Below are 24396 nucleotides of genomic sequence, written 5' to 3' on the forward strand. Positions count from 1 at the left end.
GCCTGGCTAATTTTTGTATTTTTAGTAGAGACGGGGTTTCCCAATGTTGGCCAAGGTGGTCTCGAACTCCTGACCTCAGGTGATCCACCCGCCTCGGCTTCCCAAAGTGCTGGGATTACAGGCATGAGCTACTGTGCCCAGCCTTGACTACTTTTTTTTTTTTTGACGGAGTCTCACTCTGTCACCAGGCTGCAGGGCAGTGGTGTGGGCTCGGCTCACTGCAAACTTTGCCTCCCAGGTTCAAGCAATTCTCCTGCCTCAGTGTCCTGAGTAGCTGGGACTACAGGCGTGCATTTGCAAATATTTTATCCTATTCTATAGGTTGTCTGTTTACTGTATTGATAGTTTATTTTGCTGTGCAGAAGCTTTTTAGGTTAATTAGGTCACATTTATTAATTTTTGCTTTTGTCACCTTTGTCATGAAATCTTTGTCAGGGGCTATGCTGAGAATGGAATTTCCTAGGTTATCTTCCAGGGTTTTTATAGTTTTGGGTTTCATATTTAAGTCTTTAATCCACGTTGGATTGATTTTCATATGTGGTATAAGGGAGGGGTTCAGTTTCAATTTTTTGCATATGGCTACCTAGTTATCTCAGCACCATTTATTGAATAGGGAATGCTTTTCCCATTGCTTGTTTTTGTCAGCCTTGTTGAAGATTAGATGGTTTTTGTTTTTCGTTCTGCTTATGTAGTGAATCACATTTACTAATTTGCATATGTTGAACCAACCTTGTGTTCCAGGGATAAAGCCTACTTGATTGTGGTGGATTAGAGTTTTAATGTGCTGTTGGATTCAATTTGCTAGTATTTTCTTTTTTTGCTAGTTTTCTTTTTTTGTTGTGTCTCTGCCGGGTTTTGGTATCAGAATGATGTTGACCTGATAGAATAAATTAGGGAGGAGTCCTTCCTCCTTAAATTTTCAGAATAGTTTCTGTAGGAAAGGTACCAGCTCTTCTTTATGCATCTGGTAGAACTCAGCTGTGAATCCTTCTGGTCCTGGACTTTTTCTGGTTGGCAGGCTTTTTATTACTAACACAATCTTGAAACTTGTTATTAGTCTGTTCAGGGTTTCAATTTCTTCCTAGTTCAATCTTAGGAGGTTGTATGTTTCCAATAATTTATTCATTTCTTCTAGTTTGTGTGCATAGAGTTGTTCGTAGTAGTCTCTGAGGGTTTTTTTTTTTAAAATTTATTTGGGATTGGTGGTAATGTTCCCTTTGTCATTTCTGACTGTATTTATTTTTATCTCCTCTCTTTTTTGCTTTATTAGTCTAGCTAGTGCTCAATCAATCTGGTTTGTTATTTTGAAGAAACAAAACCCGGATTTGTTAATCTTTTGTATAGGTTTTTGCATCTCAATTTCTCTCAGTTCAGCTCTGATTTCAGTTATTTCCTTTCTCTTGCTAGCTTTGGGACTGATTCGCTTTTGTTTCTCTAGTTCCTCTTGGTGTGAAGTTAGGATGTTAATTTGAAAACTTTCTAACCTTTGATGTAGATTTTTTTTTTTAGTGATATAAACTTTCCTCTTAATACTACTTTACCTGTGTGCCAGAGATTTTGATATGTAGTATGTTTGTTCTCATTAGTTTCAAAGATTTTATTGACTTCTGCCTGAATTTCGTTGTTCACCCACAAGTCATTCAGGAGAAGGTTGGTTCATTTTCACGTATGCTTTTGATGTATTTTATTGTATTGATTTCAATGTTTATTGCATTGTGATCTGAGAAAGTGTAGTTTGTATGATTTTGGATTTTTTGAATTTGCTGAAAATTGTTTTATGATCGATAGTGTGGTTGACTTTAGAGTACATGCCATATGCAGATGAGAAGAACGTATATTCTAATGTTTTTGGGTGGAGAGTACTGTAGATGTTTGTTAGGACTGTTTTGTCAAATGTTGAGCTCAGTCCTGAATCTCTTTGTTCATTTTCTGTCTCAGTGCTCTAATACTGTCAGTGGGGTGTTGAAGTCTCCCAGTAGTATTGTGTCGTTATCACAGTCTCTTCAAAGGTCTCTAAGAACTTCCTTTATAAGTCTGGGCACTTCTGTGTTGTATGTATGTATTCTTAGGATTGTTAGGTCTTCTTGTTGAGTTTAACTCTTTGTCCTTTCTTTGTCTTTTTCGATTGTTAATGGTCTACACTCTTTTGTCTGAAATTAGAATCAGATCACTTGCTTCTTTTTGCTTGGTCTATTTTTCTCCATCCCTTTATTTTGAACCCCTGGATGTCACTGCATGTGAGATGGGTCTCTTGTAGAAAGAATACAGTTGGGTCTTTCTTCTTTATCCAACTTGTCACTTTATGCCTTTTAATTGAGGCATTTAACCCATTTACATTCAAGGTCACTCAAGGTTTGATTGTGTATTTCCCAGCAATGATTTCTAACCCATAGGAAATTACTGAAATGACAGACATAGAACTCAGGATCTGGATGTCATGGAAGCTCATTGAGATTCAGGACATATTTGAAATCCAATTATGGAATCCAGTAAAATGATAGAAGGGTTGAAAGACAAATTAGCCACCTTAAAAAAGAATCAAACTGAAACTCTAGAGTTAAAAATTCACTAGAAGAACTTCATAATACAGTTGGAAGTATTAACAGCAGAATAGACCAAGCTAAGGAAGATATGTCTGAGCTCAAAGACTGGTTCTTTTAATTAACACTGTGTGACAAAAATAAAGAAAAAACAATTTTAAAAAGTGAACAAAACTTCTGAGAAAGATTACATAAAGGGACAAAATCTACAACTTATTGCCATTACTGAGAGAGGACAGAGAATAAACTTGGAAAAGTGGTAATATTTTTTGAGAAAGAAATGAATAAATTCAGAGACAAACTCTTTTGTTGGATAAAAATGTTATTGAATATATACATATCAATGCATAAATTGAATACAATTTAATAAAGTACCAGTAATACTTTTCATTGTAAAATTAATTCAAGATTATCTGAAAGAAAAAATCTATCCAAGGTGATAAAACTTTCCTAGAAGGGTTAAAAAGTCTCCATTTTGAGGACCATTTTAGGTCTTCAGGTTAATTTTATCTTATGTATTAGAGTGAATAATAGGTGAGTAAGATCCTGGGTTATATTCACAATTATGAGAAAAATCATTTTTTAAAAAGTTTTGGTGGCAGGACTAAACTACTCCAAGAAGGGGTTGTTATTCCACTTAAAAACCTATCTAACCTCATGCATTTTTTCTTTCTCTATTTTCCTCTATGTAACTCTATCATTGTTTTCTTTTTGTGGTTATATGGATTCGTAGACTGTGTCATTTACATGGACTGCCATGTGAGCTGTCAGAGCCCAGATAGTGGAGTGTGATTGGCTTATGCATATTAAGAAGAATTTACCAACAACTGTATAGATTTGAAAAAGAAAGTTGTATTAGATGGAAAGAATGCTGCAGAGGAGTGCAGCAGGGCGCCTCAGCAAGAGAGGACTGAGTACACCACTGCAGATTTTTCCTTAAGAGTATTTATGGACCTTAAAGTGGGAGCTTAAGGGTAATTTGAGCCATATTGGCCACATAGTTCATGGTAAACGATTACATTTACAGACATTTTGGTGCCTTGATGTCAGCAAGGGTTGCACAATGAGTTGAGAATACATGCATTCCGGCGATGTATAGAAATTCTACTTATTCACAAGTATTTTTGGAAAAGAAATCTGGCTTTACACAATAGGGATGTCTAATAAATTCTGAATTCATCTGATAAGGAGTTTTGCCTCTGAACGGTCTTGCTCTCCTCATGGGCTAGTTATCTCTCTGTCTCTTCACCTTTTTTTTTTTTTTTTTTCCAATCATACTGTGTCCAGAATTAGTAGGTTCTTGGTCTCACTGACTTCAAGAATGAATCCGCGGACCCTCACGGTGAGTGTTACAGTTCTTAAAGATGGTGTGTGCGGAGTTTGTTCCTTCAGATGTTCAGATGTCTCTGGGGTTTCTTCCTTCTAGTGGGTTCATGGTCTCACTGACAGGAGTGAAGCTGCAGACCTTCGGGTGAGTGTTAGAGCCCTTAAAGGCAGTGCATCTGGAGTTGTTCATTCTTCCCAGTGGCTTTGTGGTCTTCCTGGCGTCATGAGTGAAGTTGCAGACCTTCCCCAGTGGTGTTACAGCTTATAAAGGCCATGTGGACCCAAAGAGCGAGCAGCAGCAAAATTCACTGCAAATACAGTGCGTTGAAACGGAACCCACCAGCTTGGTACTGCCACCTAGGGCAGCCTGCTTTTATTCCCTTATCTGATCCCACCCACATCCTGCTGATTAGTCCATTTTACAGAGACCCGATTGGTCCATTTTACAGAGAGCTGATTGGGCCATTTTACAGAGCACTTATTGGTCCATTTTACAGAGAGCTGATTGGTCCATTTTGACAGGGTGCTGATTGGCCCATTTACAATCCTTTAGCTAGACACAAATGTTCTCCAAGTCCCCGCTAGATTAGCTAGACACAGAACACTGATTGGTGCGTTTACAAACCCTGAGCTAGACACAGAGTGCTGATTGGTGCATTTACAATCCTTTAGCTAGACACAGAGTGCTAGACAGAAAAGTTCTCCAAGTCCCCACTAGATTAGCTAGACACAGAGTGCCCACTGGTGTGTTTACAAACCCTGAGCTAGACACAGAATACTGATTGGTGCATTCACAGTCCTCCAGTTAGACATAAAAGTTCTCCAGATCCCCACCGGACTCAGTACTGCATCTGGCTTTGCCTAGTGGATGCCATGCTGGGGCTGGGGAAGAGCTGCCCATCAGTCCCACGCCACACTCCCACACGCCTCAGCCCTCGGGCATTGGATAGGACCGAGCCCCGTGGAGCAGGGGGCAGCACCTGTCGGGGAAGCTTGGGCTGCGCGGGAGCCCATGGGTGGGTGGGGCTTGGGCATGGCGGGCTGCAGGTCCCAAGCCTTGTCCCTCAGAGAGGTGGCTGAGACCTGGTGAGAATTGGAGTGTGGGACGGGCAGGCCGGCAGTGCTGAGGGATCTGGCATACCCTTGGCATCTGCTGGCCTGGGTGCTAAGCTCCTCACTGCCCAGGGCCGGCAGAGCCTGCCAGCCACTCTGAGTGTGGGGCCTGCCAAACCCGCACCCACCCAGAACTGGCCCTGGCCCTGACCCGTGAGCACAGCGTGCAGCCCCGGTTCCCGCCCACACCTCTCCCTCCACACCTCCCCGCAAGCAGAGGGAGCCAGCTCCGGCCTTGGCTAGCCCAGAGAGGGGCTCCCACAGTGCAGTGGCGGACTGAAGGGCTCCTCAAGTGCCGCCAGAGTGGACGCGGACACGGACGCGAAGGTGGAGGAGGTGCCGAGATGGAGGGCTGCTAGTATGTTGTCACCTGTCAATACCACTGTCTTTTCATTTATGTCTTTGCTAGTCTTTCTTTTCCCTTTTCTCTTGATCTTTATTTTGATTATTGTAACTTTTTCTGTACTTCTCTCCTCTCCTTTCTTCTTTCTTTCCTTTTTGTACTCTCACACTTAGTTTTTGAACTGTGAAATAAATTAGAACAAATATATTTGGTGATAAATTATGTTTATTACCCCCAAATCTGTGTTATTTCGCTTGTAAAGTGAACATAAACTCAGTGTTTTCTTTAAAGCAAAATAAAAGATTAAAATATTTTAAAAATAAAATTAATAAAATTAATTTGCATTTAATTTTTCTGACTCAATTTTTAAAATTAATAATCTTTAATGGAAAAATGTTTTTCATCCTTGTTTTAGTTGAGCATAGTGAAAGGGAACAAATGAAAAATACAAAGATCGTGACACATCTTTTCATCCTTTTTTAGGAGGTCACCTTCCCTTTAGCAATTGTTCTATCCTATCCAAGAAACTATTTTCTCTAAGAAGAATTATGTAACAGTATTCATGAGTTTTTTAATATTTCCTTTGCTAATATCCTTATCACTGGCAACATCCTACAACTGAGTAAGGTGCTTATCTTACATGCAAAATTTAAAGGCATGCCCAAAAACTCGGTAGTAGAAATCAACATTTTAATCAATATTTTGAGAAATCAAAATTAATTTTAAAATTTGTGATAAACAAAATACCAAATTTTAAGCAAAGGCAGGATCAGCAACTGCCATGTTGAGCTATGTTGGTACCTGAGGCAACAGGAAAAATAAATAATATTGGTGAAGCCTTTTTAAAAAATTATACTTTCAATTCTGGGATACATGTGTAGAATGTGCAGGTTTGTTACATAGGTATACATGTGCCATGGTGGTTTGCTGCACCCATCAACCTATCACCTACATTAGGTATTTCTCCTAATGCTATCCTCCCCCTAGCCCTCCACTCCATGACAGGCCCCTGTATGGGATGTTCCCTTCCCTGTGTCCCTGTGTTCTCATTGTTCAGCTCCCACTTATGAGTGAGAACATGTGGTGTTTGGTTTTCAGTTCCTGTGTTAGTTTGCTGAGAATTATGGTTTCCAGTTTCATACATGTCCCTGCAAATGACATGCACTCATCCTATTCCATAATGTATATGTGACACATTGTCTTTATCCGGTCTATGATTGGTGGGCATTTGGGTTGGTTCCAAGTCTTTGCTATTGTCAACAGTGCCACAATAAAAATACATGTTCATGTGTCTTTATAGTAGAATGATTTATGATTCTTTGGGTATATACCCAGTACTAGGATTGCTGGGTCAAATGGTATTTCTGGTTCTACATCCTTGAGGAATCGCCACACTGTCTTCCACAATGGTTGAACTGATTTACACTCCCACCAACAGTGTAAAAGCATTCTTATTTCTCTACATCATCTCCAGCATCTGTTGTTTCCTGACCTTTTAATGATCACCATTCTAACTGGCAAGAGATGGTATCTCATTGTGGTTTTGATTTGCATTTCTCTAATGACCAGTGATGATGAGCTTTTTTTTCATATGTTTGTTGGCCACATAAATGTCTTCTTTTGAGAAGTGTCTGTTCATGTCCTTCGTTCACTTTTTGATGGGGTTGTTATTTTTTCTTGTAAATTTGTTTAAGTTCCTTGTAGAAGCTGGATATTAGCCCTTTGTCACCCTTTGTCAGATGGATAGATTGCAAAAATTTCTTCTCATTCTGTAGATTGACTGTTCACTCTGATGAGAGGTTTTCTTTTCTTTTCTTTTTTTTTTTTTTTTTTTTTTTTCTGTGCAGAAGCTCTTTAGTTTAATTAAATCCCATTTGTCAATTTTGGCTTTTGTTGCCATTGCTTTTGGTGTTTTAGTCATGAAGTCTTTTCCTATGCCTATGTCCTGAATGGTATTGCCTAGGTTTTCTTCTAGGGTTTTTATGGTTTTAGGTTTTACATTTAAGCCTTTAATCCATCTTGAGTTAATTTTTCTGTAAGGTGTAAGAAAGGGGTTCAGTTTCAGTTTTCTACATATGTTTAGCCAGTTTTCACAACACCATTTATTAAATAGGGAATCCTTTTCCCATTCCTTGTTTTTGTCAGGCTTGTTAAAGTTCAGATGGTTGTAGATGTGTGGCATTATTTCTAAGGCCTCTTTTCTGTTTCATTGGTCTATATATCTGTTTTGGTACCAGTACCATGCTGTTTTGGTTACTGTGGCCTTGTAGTATAGTTTGAAGTCAGGTAGTGTGATGCCTCCAGCTTTGTTCTTTTTGCTTAGGATTGTCTTGGCTATACAGGCTCTGTTTTGGTTCCATATGAAATTTAAAGTAGTTTTTTCTAATTCTGTGAAGAAAGTCAAGGGTAGCTTGATGGGGATAGCATTGAATCTATAAATTACTTTGGGCAGTATGGCCATTTTCATGATATTGATTCTTCCTGTCCATGAGCATGGAATGTTTTTCCATTTGTTTGTGTTCTCTCTTTTTTCCTTGCGCAGTGGTTTGTAATTCTCCTTGAAGAGGTCATTCATATCCCTCATTAGTTGTATTCCTAGGTATTTTATTCTCTTTAAAGTAATTGTGAATGGGAGTTCACTCATGATTTGGCTGTTTGTCTATTAATGGTGTATAGGAATGTTTGTAATTTTTGCACATTGATTTTGTATCCCGAGACTTTACTGAAGTTGCTTATCAGCTTAAGGAGATTTTGGGCTAAGATGATGTGGTTTTCTAAATAATAATCATGTCATCTGTAAACTTTGAAAATTTGCCTCCCTCTCTTCCTATTTGAATACCTTTATTTCTTTCCCTTCCCTGATTGCCCTGGCCAGAACTTCCATTACTGTGTTGAATAAGAGTGGTAAGAAAGTGAATCATTGTCTTGTGCTGGTTTTCAAAGAGAATGCTTCCAGCTTTCACCCATTCGATATGATATTGGCTGTGGGTGTGTCATAAATAGCTCTTATTATTTTGAGATAAATTCCATCAATACCTAGTTTATTGAGAGTTTTTAGCATGAAGGAGTGAATTTTATTGAAGGCCTTTCTGCATCTATTGAGATAATCATGTGGTGTTTGTCATTGGTTCTGTTTATGTGATGGATTGGGTATGTTGAACCAGCCTTGCATCCCAGGGATGAAGCCAGCTTGATTGTGTTGGATAAGCTTTTTGATGTGCTGCTGGATTCGGGTTGCCAGTATTTTATTGAGGATTTTTGCATCGATATTCATCAGGGATATTGGCCTGAAATTTTCCTTTTTGTGTGTGTGTGTCTCTGCCAGTTTTGGTATCAGGATGTGTTGGTCTAGTAAAATGAGTTAGGAAGGAGTTCCTCTTTCTCTATTGTTGGGAATAGTTTCAGAAGGAATGGTACCAGCTCCTCTTTGTACCTCTGGTAGAATTTGACTATGAATCTGTCTGGTCCTGGACTGTTTTTGGTTGGTAGGCTATTAATTACTGCCTCAATTTCAGAACTTGTTATTTGTCTATTCAGGGATTCAGCTTCTTCTTGGTTCAGTCTTGGGAGGGTATATGTACCCAGGGATTTGTCCATTTCTTGTAGATTTTCTAGTTTATTTGTGTAGAGGTGTTTGTAGTATTCTCTGATGGTAGTTTGTATTTCTGTAGGATCAGTGGTGATATCCCTTTTATCATTTTTTATTGTGTCTATTCGATTCTTCTCTCTTTTCTTCTTTATTAGTCTGGCTAGTGGTCTATTTATTTGTTAATGTTTTCAAAAACCCAGCTCCTGGATTCATTGATTTTTTGAAGCATTTTTTTGTGTTGCTATCTCCTTCAGTTCTGCTCTGATCTTAGTTATTTCTTGTCTTCTGCTAGCTTTGAATTTATCTGCTCTTCCTTCTCTAGTTTTTTTAATTGTAATGTCAGGGTGTCGATTTTAGATCTTTCCTGCTTTAAGCTGTTGGCATTTAGTGCTATAAATTTTCCTCTAAACACTGCATTAGCTGTGTCCCAGAGATTCTGGTACAGTGTATCTTTGTTGTCACTGGTTTCAAAGAACTTATTTATTTCTGCCTAAATTTTGTTATTTACCCTGTAGTCATTCAGGAGCAGGTTGTTCAGTTTCCATGTAGTTTTGTGGTTTTGAGTGAGTTTCTTAATCCTGAGTTCTAATTTGATTGCACTGTGGTCTGAGAGACTATCTGTTATGATTTCTGTTCTTTTGCATTTGCTGAGGACTGTTTTACTTTCAATTATGTGGTCAATTTTATAATAAATGTGATGTGGTGCTGAGAAGAATGTGTATTCTGTTGATTTGGGGTGGGGAGTTTTGTAGAAGTCTATTAGGTTCACTTTGTCCAGAGCTGAGTTCAAGTCCTGAATATCCTTGTTAATTTTCTGTCTCATTGATCTGTCTAATATTGACAGTGAGGTGTTAAAGTCTCCCACTATTATTGTGTGGGAATGTAAGTCTCTTTGCATGTCTCTAAGGACTTGCTTTATGAATATAGATGCTTCTGTAGTAGGTGCACATGTATTTTGGATAGTTAGCTTTTCTCGTTGCATTGAACCCTTTACCATCATGTAATGCCCTTCTTTGTCTTTTTTAATCTTTGTTGGTTTAAAGCCTGTTTTATCAGAGACTAGGATTGCAACCCCTGCTTTTTTTTGGCTTTCAATTTGCTTGGTAAATCTTCTGCCATCCCTTCATTTTGAGCCTATGTGTGTCTTTGCATGTGAGATGGGTCTCCTGAATACAGCACACCAATGGGTCTTGAGTCACTATCCAATTTGCCAGTCTGTGTATTCTAATTGGGGACTTAACCCATTTACATTTAAGGTTAACATTGTTATGTGTGAATTTGATCCTGTCATTATGATGTTAGCTGGTTATTTTGCCCGTTAGTTGATGCAGTTTCTTCATAGTGTCGATGGTGTTTACAATTTGGTATGTTTTTGCAGTGGCTGGTACCGGTTTTTCTTTCCATATTTAGTGCTTCCTTCTAGAGCTCTTGTAAGGCAGGCCTGCTGGTGACAAAAATCTCTTAGCATTTTCTTATCTGTAAAGGATTTTATTTCTCCCTTGCTTATGAAGCTTAGTTTGGCTGGATATTAAATTCTGGTTTGAAAATTCTTTTCTTTAAGAATGTTGAATATTGGCCCCCACTTCTTTCTGGTTTGTAGGGTTTCTGTAGAGAGATCCACTGTTAGTCTGATGGGCTTCCCTTTGTGGGTAATTACTTGACCTTTCTTTCTGGCTGTTCTTAACATTTTTTCCTTCATTTCAACCTTGGTGAATCTGATGATTATGTGTCTTGAGGTTGTTCTTTCGAGGAGTATCTTTGTGGTGGTCTCTGTATTTCCTGAATTTGAATGTTGGCCTGTCTTACTAGGGTGGGGAAGTTCCCCTGGATAATATCCTGAAGAGTGTGTTTTTTGACTTGGTTCCATTCTTCCTGTCACTTTCAGGTGCATCAATCAAATGTAGGTTTGTCTTTTCACATAGTCCCATATTTCTTGGAGGATTTGTTCATTCCTTTTCAATCTTTTTTCTCCAATCTTGTCTTCATGCTTTATTTCATTAAGTTGATCTTAAATCTCTAATATCCTTTCTTCTGCTCAATCGATTTGGCTATTAATACTTGTGTATGCTTCATGAAGTTCTCGTGCTGTGTTTTTCAGCTCCATCAGGTTATTTATGTTCTTTTCTAAAGTGGTTATTCTAGTTATCAATTCCTCTAACCTTTTTCAAGGTTCTTAGCTTCCCTGTGTTGTGTTAGAACATGCTCCTTTAGCTCAGAGGTGTTTGTTACTACCCATCTTTGGAAGCCTACTTCTGTCAACTCGTCAAACTCATTCTCCGTCCGGTTTTGTTCCCTTGCTGGCAGGGAGTTGTGATCCTTTGGAGGAGAAGAAGTGTTCTGGTTTTTGGAATTTTCAGCCTTTTTGCTCTGGTTTTTCCTCACCTTTGTGGACCTATCTAACTTTGTTCTTTGATGTTGGTGACCTTCAGATGGGGTTTTTGGGTGGATGTCCTTTTTGTTGATGTTGATGCTACTTCTTTCTGTTTGTTAGTTTTCCTTCTAACAGTCAGGACCCTCAGCTGCAGATGTGCTGGAGTTTGCTGGAGGTCCACTCCAGACCCTGTTTGCCTGAGTATCATCAGTAGATGCTGCAGAACAGCAAAGATTACTGCCTGTTCCTTCTTCTGGAAGCTTTGTCCCAGAGGGGCAACAGCCAGGTGCCAGCTGGAGCTCTCCTGTATGAGGTGTCTGTCGACCCCTGCTGGGAGGTGTCTCCCAGTCAGGAGGCACAGACATCAGGGAACCACTTGAGGAGGCAGTCTGTCCCTTAGCAGAGTTCAAGTGCTTTGCTGGGAGATCTGCTGCTCTCTTCAGAGCCAGCAAGCAGGAACATTTAAGTCTGCTGAAGCTGTGCCCACAACCGCCCTTTCCCCTAGGTGCTCTGTCCCAGGGAGATGGGAGTTTTATCTATAAGCACCTGACTGGGGATGCTGCCATTCTTTCAGAGATGCCCTGCCCAGTGAGGAGGAATCTAGAGAAGCAGTCTGGCTATAGCTGCTTTGCTGGGTTGTGATGGGCTCTGCCCAGTTCAAACTTCCTGGTGGCTTTATTTACACTGTGAAGGGAAAAGTGCCTACTCAAGCCTCAATAGTGGCAGATTCCCCTACCCCCACCAAGCTCGAGTGTCCCAGGTCAACTTCAGAGTGCTGTGCTGGCAGTGAGAATTTCAAGCCAGTGGATCTTAGCTTCCTGGGCTCCATGGGGGTGGGATCCCCTGAGATAGACCACTTGACACCCTGGCTTCAGCCCCGTTTCCAGGGGAGTGAATATTTCTGTCTTGCTGGCATTCCAGGTGCCGCTGGGGTATGAAAAAAAAAAAAAAAAAAACTCCTGCATCTACCTCAGTGTCTGCCCAAATGGCTGCCTAGTTTTATGCTTGATACCCAGGGCCCTGGTGGTGTAGGCACCCGAGGGAATCTCCTGGTCTGCAGGTTGGAAAACCTTGGGAAAAGCCTAGTATTTGGGTTGGAATGCACTGTTCTTCTCGGCAGAGTCTCTCATGGCTTCACTTGGCCAGGAGAGGGAGTTCCCTGAACCCTTCCACTTCCCGGGTGAGGTGATGCCCCCTACCCTGCTTTGGCTCACCCTCAGTGGGCTGCAGTCACTGTCTAACCAGTCCCAATGAGATGAGCTGGGTGCCTCAGTTGGAAATGCAGAAGTCACCCACCTTCTGCGTTGGTCTTGCTGGGAGCTGCAGGATAGAGTTGCTCTTATTTGGCCATCTTGCCGGCCACCGTCTACAGTTTGGTGAAGACTTTAATTGAAAAATTTGAGTCTGCAGTCTGTATACACACACACACACACACACACACACACACACACACACACACACATTTTTTGTCTCATCCTACCTCTGCTTGTTTTTGTGGTACAAAGCAATAATCTCTCATCATTTATTTAATATTTTTCTCCTTTTGAATTTTAATTATAATGTGTAAATTTACTTCTCTCAAACTTCTATTTACTTCTGGACTAATAAACATGCTTCTGAATAGGGTTCTGTCTTTTTCACAATAGGATTTTTGTTTTAGAACTAGAAAGTAAGTCAGCTTGGCATTATGCAGCACATTTAAAAAAATTTAGTTCTTGCAAAGCTCTGGTATTTTTCTTTGCCTTATTTAGTTGATAACTAATATAGTTTGCCTAATAACTCCCTTTGGAAGCATTCAGTGGGTCATGGTAGTCTCAAATCTCAAAAGCACTTTCTCCATTACAATAGAGAGATTTTAAAATCTAAGGTTCCTCATGTGGCAACCAACATTTATGAACAATGGCAGAATTGGTTAGTCTTACTTGGAGGGGGAGGATGGCTACTTTGTGAGAGTAACATAGGATCCCTGAAGGCTTAAATTTCTGGAGCTCTTCATATATATATAAGAAACAAGAAGAAAGGGACAATAGAAAAAATATTGCAACTATTTTACTTGTTTACCTGGTATCTTAGATTGCAGTTGAATAGACAGGTCAGAGTAATAGCAGGAATAGCCACAGGCTAAGGTCTAAATTCAGCAGTGGGGCACTATGTATTCTCTCTCCTAATAGATCTCCATCTGCATTTAATGCTTGGGATTGCTTTACTGGTAACAAAACTTTTAATTCTATTATAATTTTCCATAGACTTGAGAGAATTGACATCTGGTGTTAAAAACCAAAGATCATACAAGTGACTGATATGTATCATTTTCCTTATTGAATATGGAAGAAAAGGGAGGAGGATGCAGAAATGGTAGGCTAAAAGCTCCAGAGAAAAACTTAACAGATTTTATGATTTTGCAGGAGGTAAGTCCTTGACCTCTTCATTTTCACATTCAGCAGGTACGAAAGTTTCTTCTATTGCATATGGTTCTATCATTCATTCACAGAATTTTGACAGAAAGTTGTAGAACTGAAAAAAGCCTGATATACAAACCACTAGCTGCACTGGCAATTTTACGTTACTGATCCTCCACAATTTGTCTCTATTAACTATTCAGATTTATGCAACTACCATTATCCCAGGGGTTACTCAAAGACATTGACAGGAGATCTAGCAGCATTCTGTCCATTCAATATAACTACTTTTAACATCTAAATATTTTCAGGATTAACTTTGGTTGAAGCATACTTGAATGAATTCCTCATTTGATCCTCATCATCACCTCATTTGGTCATCATGTTACCCACATGAGACCCAAAGAGTCAATATATTAATCTATTTGCTAGATGAAAACTCAGGCTTCTGAAAGCTAAGTAACTTTCCAAGAATCACACAATAAGTTAATTGCTAAGTCAAGGCATGAGAGTCAGATATTTGATTCCCAAACCAGGGATCCTTTTATGTTATTATGTTGCCTAAAAAGCTGGCATTCAAATGGAATTTAGAGGTCATTTAATCTGGCCATCTCATTTGATTGATGAATAAATTTTCTGGCTAAGAATCTATACATTTGTTTAGTGCTTTATATACTCATCATCAGCATCAGTATAAATTAAATTTTCTGTTATATCCTCAGCCTGATTCACACTTTTTAGAAAATGCAAAACTTATTATTTCATACTTAAATAATTTACTAACCTTGTGTAGTTAGTAAGTTATTACTAACTACTAATATTACATCCCTAGTTTTGAAATTTTTATTCAATATATTTATTTCATTAGGATGCTACTCATGAAATTAACTTCTTTTTTTTAAAAAAGAATTATCTCATTTTTATCAGTTTCATTTACAAGCAATATATATGTGTGTGTGTATATATCAACATATATGTGTGTGTGTGTATATATACATATATATGAAGTAATTGATAAGTGACTCAGAGTTGGCCAATTGCAAGAATACCACTTAAAAGTAAATGGTTATTACTGAAGAGTGAATTATACATTTTCATTTTGTAGACTTAATATTTAAAATGGAAGATGGTAGGAAGCACACACATTTCTCAGTCTTGTTGGGAAAGAAAATGACAATGAGATTTTCTGTTTTGTTTTGTTTTGTTTTTAGATGTATTAGCAAGACAGGCGTGGGGTAGAATGGAGTAGCCATGAACATAGAGGAAAAGTGGAGAGAGTGAAAACATTTTGGAGTGAAAAAACATAGATACATTTAAGGGAGAAGAAAGAAAAAATAATAAAGCACAATATTTAAAGAGAATAAAATAAATAAAACCAGAAAGATACAGAGAGGGGAAAAAGAGCAGGCAACAAATTAACAGGGAAAAGAAAGCACAACCAGAAAAAAAAAATGAAAATGAATTGCTTATTGATGAATAAAGAAAGAGAGAAAAAGAAAAATAAGAAAGGAGATGGAGTAAGCACATAGGATCTCTAAACACCTGGCTCCAGGAGCCCATCTGACCACAGTTCGGACTCCAGCCATGCACACATAGAGTTGCCTGGAGATGTTTCTCTGTCTCTACCCTGCGAATGTGGTGAACCCTTCTCCTTCATCTTCCTATTTCTGTAGTGTGTCATCATGGCCAGAAACTGATGAATCTGTGAATTAGCTGAAATGGCAAGAAGGATTAGAGATACAGTGAGGAGGGTATGGTACAGACTTTTGGCAGAACTTTCTCTACTAATTTGGCTAAAATAAAATACTCTGATGATGCCGTCATTTATGGATTTTTTTTGGTAGACACTTATTTTATTTTGCTTAGAGGAATGCTCATCTGATTAGTCTCTGTGTCTATTCCAACCACCATTTAGAGAAGGTAGAGCTGATTCAAAGATGGAAATGGGACAGGGCAGAAAGTTGATCAAGATGTCAAGTAGTACAGAATCCCATCTGTTAAGAAACGGTAGAAAAATAACAGTGAGGCTGGGACACACACAGAATGGAAGAGTTTATAACCTTCAATTTCAAAGTCCTTCAGAAATCCTCAAAAGTCTCAGGGATATTGTTAAATGCTAACACATCAAGAAATACCCCACTCTATGTGAGCATGTGGGATGCATAAAACATAAGAGTAAGTACAGTTGACCCCAGAAAAACATGGGTTTGAACCACATGGGTCCACTTTCATGTGAATTTTCTTCCACCTCTGCCACCCCTGAGACAACAAAACGAACCCTTCCTCTTCCTTCCCCTCCTCAGTCTGCTCAGTGGGAAGATGACAAGGATAAGAACTTTATGATGATCCACTTCCACTTAGTGAACAGTATTTATATCTTCCTTTCCTTATGATTTTGTTATATTTTATTTTCTGTAGCTTATTTTATTGTAGGAATATAGTATATAATACATAAAACATAAAAATATTTGTTATTCAACTGTTTATGTTACCAGCAAAGCTTCTGATCAACAGGAATCATTAGAAGCTAAGTTTTTAGGGAGTCAAGGTATATGTTACTTTTTTATTGCACAGGGGTTCTGCCCCCTTAACTCCTGCATTGTTCAAGGGTCGACTGTAGAAGGGGCTCTTGATTTAAGGAAATATTTATATAGGCAGATAGTAGAATAAATGTTGAGACAAATGGCTGGCAAAGGGGGGAAAGGTTAAGACAGGAGAAGAAAAGCTCATTTGAAGGACCCACAAAATATTTTTTCCTATTACAATTAGTGTGTGTTTGTACGTATTTGTGTGCATATGTGTGTATTCATGTGGTATTTGCATATGTATATATGATGATGTGTTAAAGGATGACTTTCATAAATTCCACCTGTGGCTGTCAGTAACACCCAGAAATTTCTGTATTAACCACTCTATTCTGCTCTAGGGATACATAAAGCAGATAGTTTTAATGCTTCTTAAAATATGTACCTTAAGATGACACTATATAGATGCACTGTCTTTTGGTGTTTGCTTGCTTGTTTGTTTTGATTTTCTATTTCTTTCTTCTTTCTTCCCTCATACTCTATCTTCCAGTCTTTCTTTTCTAGGTACTGTCACAGTAGCATTTTCCGTCAAAGATTTTCCCTTCCTTCTGCACCCCATGTGCTAGAGCACTTATTTATTTATTTATTTATTTATTTATTTATTTATTTATTTTGAGATGGAGTCTCGCTCTGTCTCCCAGGCTAGAGTGCAGTGGCTCGATCTCAGCTCACTGCAAGCTCTGCCTCCCGGGTTCACGCCATTCTCCTGCCTCAGACTCCTGAGTAGCTGGGACTACAGGCACCCACCACCATGCCCGGCTAATTTTTTTGTATTTTTTTAGAGAGAGGGGGTTTCACCGTGTTAGCCAGGATGGTCTCAATATCCTGACCTGCTTAGTTAAATCATGTGAAGAATATCCTTTCATATTATAGTTTGTATTTTGTTGTAGGCCAGCAATTTTCAAACTTAAAAAATTTATTCCCATAAGACATTTTTTGACTATATAACCTTAAATGTATGCATATTTATTTATAAAGTATATATCAACCATTGTACTAATATGTTATACATTATAAATGTTAAAAAGTGAATTTAGAAAAGAATAAAATATTGTGATATGTATAAAATATTATACATCTACTAAATATAGATAAATTACTATGCTCTTCCTGTACTTCAGTGGATTATTATGTGCACCTTCTGGAATGAGTATACACCATGAAACAATCTGAATTTTAAATATGAATTTTATTCACAAGGCACATTGTTTTCTTTTTATTTAAACAAGGTTGAACTTACAAATCAAAGCAATATGGGAGTGATTTTAGACTAGCAATATTATTTTTAGTTATTCAAATGCAAAAAAAGAACATTCATTCATTAAAGCTGTGATTAAAAAATTCTTTATCTATTTAAACTGAATAGTATACACTTGCCTTATCCTATTACTTATCAAGCAGAGCAAAAAATAAAACTCACTCTAAACTTAAGTAATATAACCACAGGAGCTTTTGTTTTCTCATCTTTGAAATGGAAGAATAAGACTACAGTATCTTTATGGGTACTTACAGTGTATCTATGCTATGATTTTATGAGTTGAGATAATGACATTTTGAAGTTTTATATTTGCAAATTTTATATTGTAGCATATTGTTTGTTAAAAGACTCTGTCTTGGGTGTCATACTGGGAACAGAGAAAGAAATGTGTTGAGTTTATTAGTATTTGAAACTCAAAAAGTGCTAAATTAGGGGCATGCAGGTGTGGTGTGGCCACAAGAGTGGTGCTCAGAGTTATGGCTGCAGCACTATGTCTGTGTTAGGTCAAAAGTGGAGCTACAGCTTGGGATTCTGGTGAACAGTCTGGGAAAAGAGTATACAAGGATATCAGGCCAGAAGGAGTATAATAAGAAGTACATTAGATGATTAGTCAGAGGGCAAGGAAGAGAGTTACCAGCTAGGAACTGGAAATTACACAGGAATTGAGGGAAGAAAATGTCTAGGAAAATTTTGGGGTGGTGTGGACAAGGAGAAAAAGGGTCTAATCCCAAGAAAAGAGCGAAGCCTCAAGCACAGTATATCCACAACAACTCAAAGACCTTCAGATTTGAAGTTAGGTTGTGTTTCCATTAGGAAACTTGAATGATTTAAGAATGTAGGAATCCCAGCGTGGAGGATGCAGGAATCCCAGCGTGGAGGATGCCAGACTCCTGACATGGAAAATGATTCTGTAGAAGCACGTGGTTGAATAGGAATAAAACTGTAGCTTTGAGAACTGTATTTTGTTTTCATTTTAAATTTGGAGAAATTAAGGTAATTACCCAGAATAGGAGAGGGATGGGAAGTGTTGTTTTTAGCTGAAGTACTGTATGTGCCAAATATTTTTTAGCAGTAGAACTAGTATCTAGTTGGAAGACACAGAGACATAGTAATAACAATTAATTCTGCTTGTTAATGTACTGCAGGCCAGGGAAATGGAAAGCGAGAACGGAACAGTGATAACAGAATTCATCCTCCTTGGTCTGACCCAGTCTCGAGATATTCAGCTCCTGGTCTTTGTACTAGTTTTAATTTTCTACTTCATCATCCTCCCTGGAAATTTTCTCATTATTTTCACCATAAGGTCAGACCCTGGACTCACAGCCCCCCTCTATTTCTTTCTGGGCAACTTGGCCTTCCTGGATGCATCCTACTCCTTCATTGTGGCTCCCAGGATGTTGGTGGACTTCCTCTCTGAGAAGAAGGTAATCTCCTACAGAGGCTGCATCACTCAGCTCTTTTTCTTACACTTCCTTGGAGGAGGGGAGGGATTACTCCTTGTTGTGATGGCCTTTGACCGCTACATCGCCATCTGCCGGCCTCTGCACTATTCAGCTGTCATGAACCCTAGAGCCTGCTATGCAATGTTGTTGGCTCTGTGGCTTGGGGGTTTTGTTCACTCCATTATCCAGGTGGTCTTCATCCTCCGCTTGCCTTTTTGTGGCCCAAATCAACTGGATAACTTCTTCTGTGATGTCCCACAGGTCATCAAGCTGGCCTGCACCAACACGTTTGTGGTAGAGCTTCTGATGGTCTTCAACAGCGGCCTGATGACACTTCTGTGCTTTCTGGGGCTTCTGGCCTCCTATGCAGTCATTCTTTGTCGCATACGAGGGTCTTCTTCTGAGGCGAAAAACAAGGCCATGTCCACATGCACCACCCATATCATTGTTATATTCTTCATGTTTGGACCTGGCATCTTCATCTACACGCGCCCCTTCAGGGCTTTCCCAGCTGACAAGGTGGTTTCTCTCTTCCATACAGTGATTTTTCCTTTGTTGAATCCTGTCATTTACACTCTTCGCAACCAGGAAGTGAAAGCTTCCATGAAAAAGGTGTTTAATAAGCACATAGCCTGAAAAAGGGGGGGAAAAATAGAGTGTAGAATTGTATCTGAAATTGATTTGTTTATTTCCAAGCACTGCAATCCTTGAATACCTCCCATTTGTCAGGACTATTCTAGGATCTGAAGAAAGAAATTAATGAGGCAGATAAGGTCTATCTGCTCTCTAAGAGATATAACAAGAGATATAACCTAGTAAAAATAGACCACCATTAAGGTAGAAAATAAACAGCATAGTTTCAGGAAGAGATATTGCTCTGTAAAAACTAAAAAGAAAAGTGAAATGATAAATTGTGACTCTGGATTGGGAGTAACCAATTTGTGTTTAATAATCAAAAAAGGCCTTGAGGAGCTGACGTTTTGGATCATATCTAGATAAACTGAAGAAGCCAAACATGCAAACATTTGGGGCTATAGTATTCTAGACAGAGGGCACAGGTAGTGCAAAAACTCAAAGATGATGATGAACTTGGTATATTTGAGGAATATGATTAAGTCCATGTTACCCAGAATATAGTAATTTAACGTGAAAATGATTAGATTTAAAGTTGGAGATACTGGTAGTGTCAAAAACATATGGTCTACATAGTAAATATGAGTTTTAATTTTATTACAATAAGAAGCCATTCTGTGGCTTTAAGCAAAAGAGTGATTCCTCTACTGAAGGTTCATAAATGACTTAGGGCTGTAAACTCAAGATTCTATGCAGATATCAAAGAGTTTAAAAATATAATTAAGAGGAAAATATTATATTTGTAAGTGCACTTTGAAAGATATTAAACTACCAATTTTTCTTCCATAAATAAGCGGAGAGTGGCAAAAGAAAGTTGATTACTTTTATTGAAAAAGGTCACAAAAACATTTTACTTTTTTTTTTTCTAGAGCTTCATTATTAATCCTAGCAAATTTTTATGACTTTTAGCTGTATGTTTGACCTTATCGCCAATGGATTTCACTCTAAGTTTAATAATGATAGTCCTTTGGTAGACCAATCAGGATTTTGTGTCAGAGAGAAGAAACCATTCTAGCTATTTTAAACAAAACATCATTTAATATCGAGAGTTAGGTGTTCACAAAATCTCTGGAAAGTCTAAAAGAGTAGACTATCGGCTGGACATCCAGAGACGCCTTACAGACTAACACAGGTGACCTATGTCGTCAGGGAAGTTGTTCTTGCTACAATCTTAACCATCTGTTGTCTGTAAAACATTACCACTTTAGCCATGTGCCTGGGATCAAGTTAATGATCCAGAATCACTCTGGACCTATCAAATCACCCCTAGTACAACAGAAGACTCTCCTACTACCTCCCTGCCTAACTAGCTTACTACAAATTCAAATCTCATATGAGTACATTAAATGGTCAGCATCAGAAAAATCTGGAACCCCAAATGCAAGGAGGTCTAAAACTGAGTTTTAAAATATTTTATTTTTGATAATAACCAAAGTTTATACTTATGAATATAAATTATGTACATGGTAAAAATATTCATAGAATATAGAAAAAGTGGTCTGAATCTTCAAATAATCCTTCTCCATTCTCACTCTGTTTATTGTGTTGCTTCCTGTTTTACTGAGAAAGGTAGCAGGTGAGAATTCCTTAATCTCCCATCACTACCACTATATGACCTGCATCTGTGATTAAGTTTCCTTTAACTTCTCCTGAGACTGGGTGACCTGCTCCTGCTCCTACAGAAGTAAACTCTTCCACTTGTGCCCCAGATTCCATCCCCTCCTCTCTACTAAAGGCAATTACTCTGGTAACTCTCCTTTCTCTCATCTATAACATGAACTTTGTCCTCCCTATTGGGTGTAACCTTTAGCATGTAACCACATTTCTTCGCTCCTAAATAAAACCTTCTTGCCACCTTTTTCCCTCTCCATGTCACTTCATGAATTTTAGGATTTTTGAAAATTTCTTTAAAAAATGATTTTGGGATTTTCACAGAGATTGCATTGAATCTATAGATTGCTTCAGGTAGTGTGGATATTTTAACAATATTAATTGTTCTATTCCATTAACATAGAAAGTCTTTCCATTTATTTGCATCTGCTTTAATTTCTTCCATCAATGTTTTATAGTTTAAGTGTACAAGTCTTTCATCTCCTTGGTTAAGTTTACTCCTAAATATTTTATATTTTGGTTCTAATGGAAATGAGATAAATTTCTTAATTTCCATTTTAGATAGTTCTTTGTTATTGTACAGAAATTGAAATGATTTATTTCTTTGGTAGATTTTTAAATTTATAAATATTTAATTGACAAAGATCAAATATATTCAAAGCATATGAAATGATAATTTGATACACATATACATTTTATAATGATTACCACAATCAAATTAACACATTAATCACCATTCATGTTGTACATTAGTTACCCAGAATGTGTTCATCTTATGGATGAAAATTTGTACCCTTTGATGAACATATTCCCCTTTTCTCTCACTTCAAAACCTCTGACAACCACTGTTCTACTCTCTCCTTGTATGAGCTTTTTTTTTTTTTCAGATTCTACATGTAAGTGAGATTATATAGTATCTCTTTCTGTGTCTGGCTTATTTCACCTACCATAATGTCTATTAGGTTTATCTATATTGCTGCAAATGAACAAAACTTCCTTCTTTCTGTGGCTGAATGACAGTCTATCACATATATGTACCACAATTTTTATACTCATTCATCAATTGATGTACACTTGGGCTGTTTCCATATTTTGGCTATTGTGAATAACACAGAAGTGAACATAGCAGTAGAGTTATCTTTTAGAGATACTGATTTCATTTCCTTTGGGTATATATCTAGATGTGAGATTGCTGGAACATATGGAAGTTTTAATTTTTATTTTTTTGAGGAACTTCTATATTGTTTTCCATAATGCCTGTGCCAATTTACATTCCCATCAATAGTGTAAAAAGGTTCCCTTTTCTCCACATCCTCACCAACACTTGTTATCATGTGTCTTCTCATAGTAGCCATTTCAGTAGGTATGAGGTGATGTCTCATTGTGGTTTTAATTTGCATTTTCCCAGTGGTTAATGATGTTGAGCACCTTTTCATATACATGTTGGCTATTTCTATGTCTGTTTTGGGAATATGTCTGTTAAAATCTTTTCCAGTTGTAAAAATTAGGTTGTTTGTTGTTTTGCTGTTGACTTGTGTACTTCCTATTATGAATATTAACCCCTTATCGTACATATGGTTTACTAACTTTTTCTCCCATTCGGTAGGTTGCCTTTTAATTTGGTCAATTGTTTCTTTTGTGGTGCAGTGGAATTTTTAGTTTGATATAGTCCCACTTGTTTATTTTTTTGTTGCCAGTGCTTTTGTGGTCATATCCAAAAAGTGATAGCCAAGACTATTGTCAGGGAGTTTTTTCCTTATGTTTTCTTCTGGTAGTTTTCAGTTTCAGGTTTTACATTTAAATCTTTAATTCATTTCCAGTTAGTTTTAGCATATGTTATAAGACAAGACTTCAGTTTCTTTCTTTTGCATGTGGATATTTAGCTTTTCCAACACCATTTGTTAAATAGACTTTCCTTTTTCCATTGCGTATTATTGGCACCCTTGTCAAATCTTAGTTGGCCGTATATGTGTGAATTTATTTTTTGGGCTCCCTACTCTGTTCCATTGGTATGTGTCATGTTTTTATGGCACCACACTGTTTTAATTAATATGGCTTTGTAATAGAGTTTGAAACAGTGAGTGTGATGCTTCCAGGTTTGTTCCTTTTTCTTAAAATTACTTTGGCTATTTGGAGTCTTTTATGAATACATACAAATTTGGTTTTGTTTTTCCATTTCTGTGATGAATGCCATTGAAATTTCGATAGGGACTGCATTGAATCTGTAGGTAATCTAATTATTTTGGGTATTTTAACGATATTAATTTTTTAAATTCATGTACATATATATTTACTTTTAATTCTCTTTTTCCATTTATTTTGTCAATGTATTACAGTTTTCAGTGTACAGAGCTTTCACCTCCCTGGTTAAATTTATTCCTAAGTATTTTGTTTTAATTTTTGTAGTTATAAATGGGATGGTTTTCTTGACTTCCTTTTCAGATAATTCATTGTTAGTGTATAGAGATACCACTAGTTTTTGTATGTTCATTTTTTAATCTGCAGCTTTACTGAAGTCATTCATTCTAAATTTTTTTTGATGACGTCTTTAGGATTTTCTCTATATAAGATCACGTCATCTGCAAACAGACAATTTTACTTCTTCTTTTCCAATTTGGTTGCCTTTTATTTCTTACCTACTTACTCTACTAGTCCTTTCAGTAATATATTGAGTAGATGTAGTAAGAGTGGGCATCCTTATTTTCTTTCGGATCTTAGAAGGAAAGTTTTCAGTTTTTCACCGTTGAATGTAATGTTAGCTGTGGGCTTGTCATATGTGGCATTTATCGCTAAGGTAAGTTCCTTCTAAGTGTAATTTATTGGAAGTTTTTATCATGAAGGATGTTGAATTTTGTCAGTGCCTTTTCTGCTTCTATTGAGGTGATCATATGGTTTTTGCCTTTCATTTTGCTAATGTGGGTATATCACATTTATTGATTTGCATATGTTCAAATATCATTGTGCTTGATAACAGTGAATGATCCTTTTAATGTGCTGTCAGATTTAGTGTGTTTGTATTTTGGCATTTATGTTCATCAGAGATACTGGATTGAACCTTTCTTTTAGTATCCATCTGTGGCTTAGATATCAGAGTAATACAGGCCTTATAAAATGAGTATGGAAGTGTTCCCACCTCTTCAATTTTTGGAAGAGTTTGGAGTAAATTGATATTAGCTCTTTTTCACA

General features: G+C 37.6%; 1 protein-coding gene across 1 annotated transcript; it reads left to right on the top strand.

Moving 5' to 3' along the window:
- Window positions 1-935: 935 nt before the first annotated feature.
- Window positions 936-21482, top strand: LOC126958751 (olfactory receptor 4N2). Its single transcript, XM_050797295.1, has 2 exons — window positions 936-1010; window positions 18670-21482. The coding sequence occupies exon 2, from the start codon at window positions 18679-18681 to the stop codon at window positions 19600-19602; it is 924 nt and encodes a 307-aa protein (XP_050653252.1). The 5' UTR covers window positions 936-1010; window positions 18670-18678; the 3' UTR covers window positions 19603-21482.
- The last annotated feature ends 2914 nt before the right edge of the window (window positions 21483-24396 follow it).

The sequence above is a fragment of the Macaca thibetana genome, chromosome 7 (assembly GCF_024542745.1).
Source record: "Macaca thibetana thibetana isolate TM-01 chromosome 7, ASM2454274v1, whole genome shotgun sequence".
Taxonomy (NCBI): domain Eukaryota; kingdom Metazoa; phylum Chordata; class Mammalia; order Primates; family Cercopithecidae; genus Macaca; species Macaca thibetana.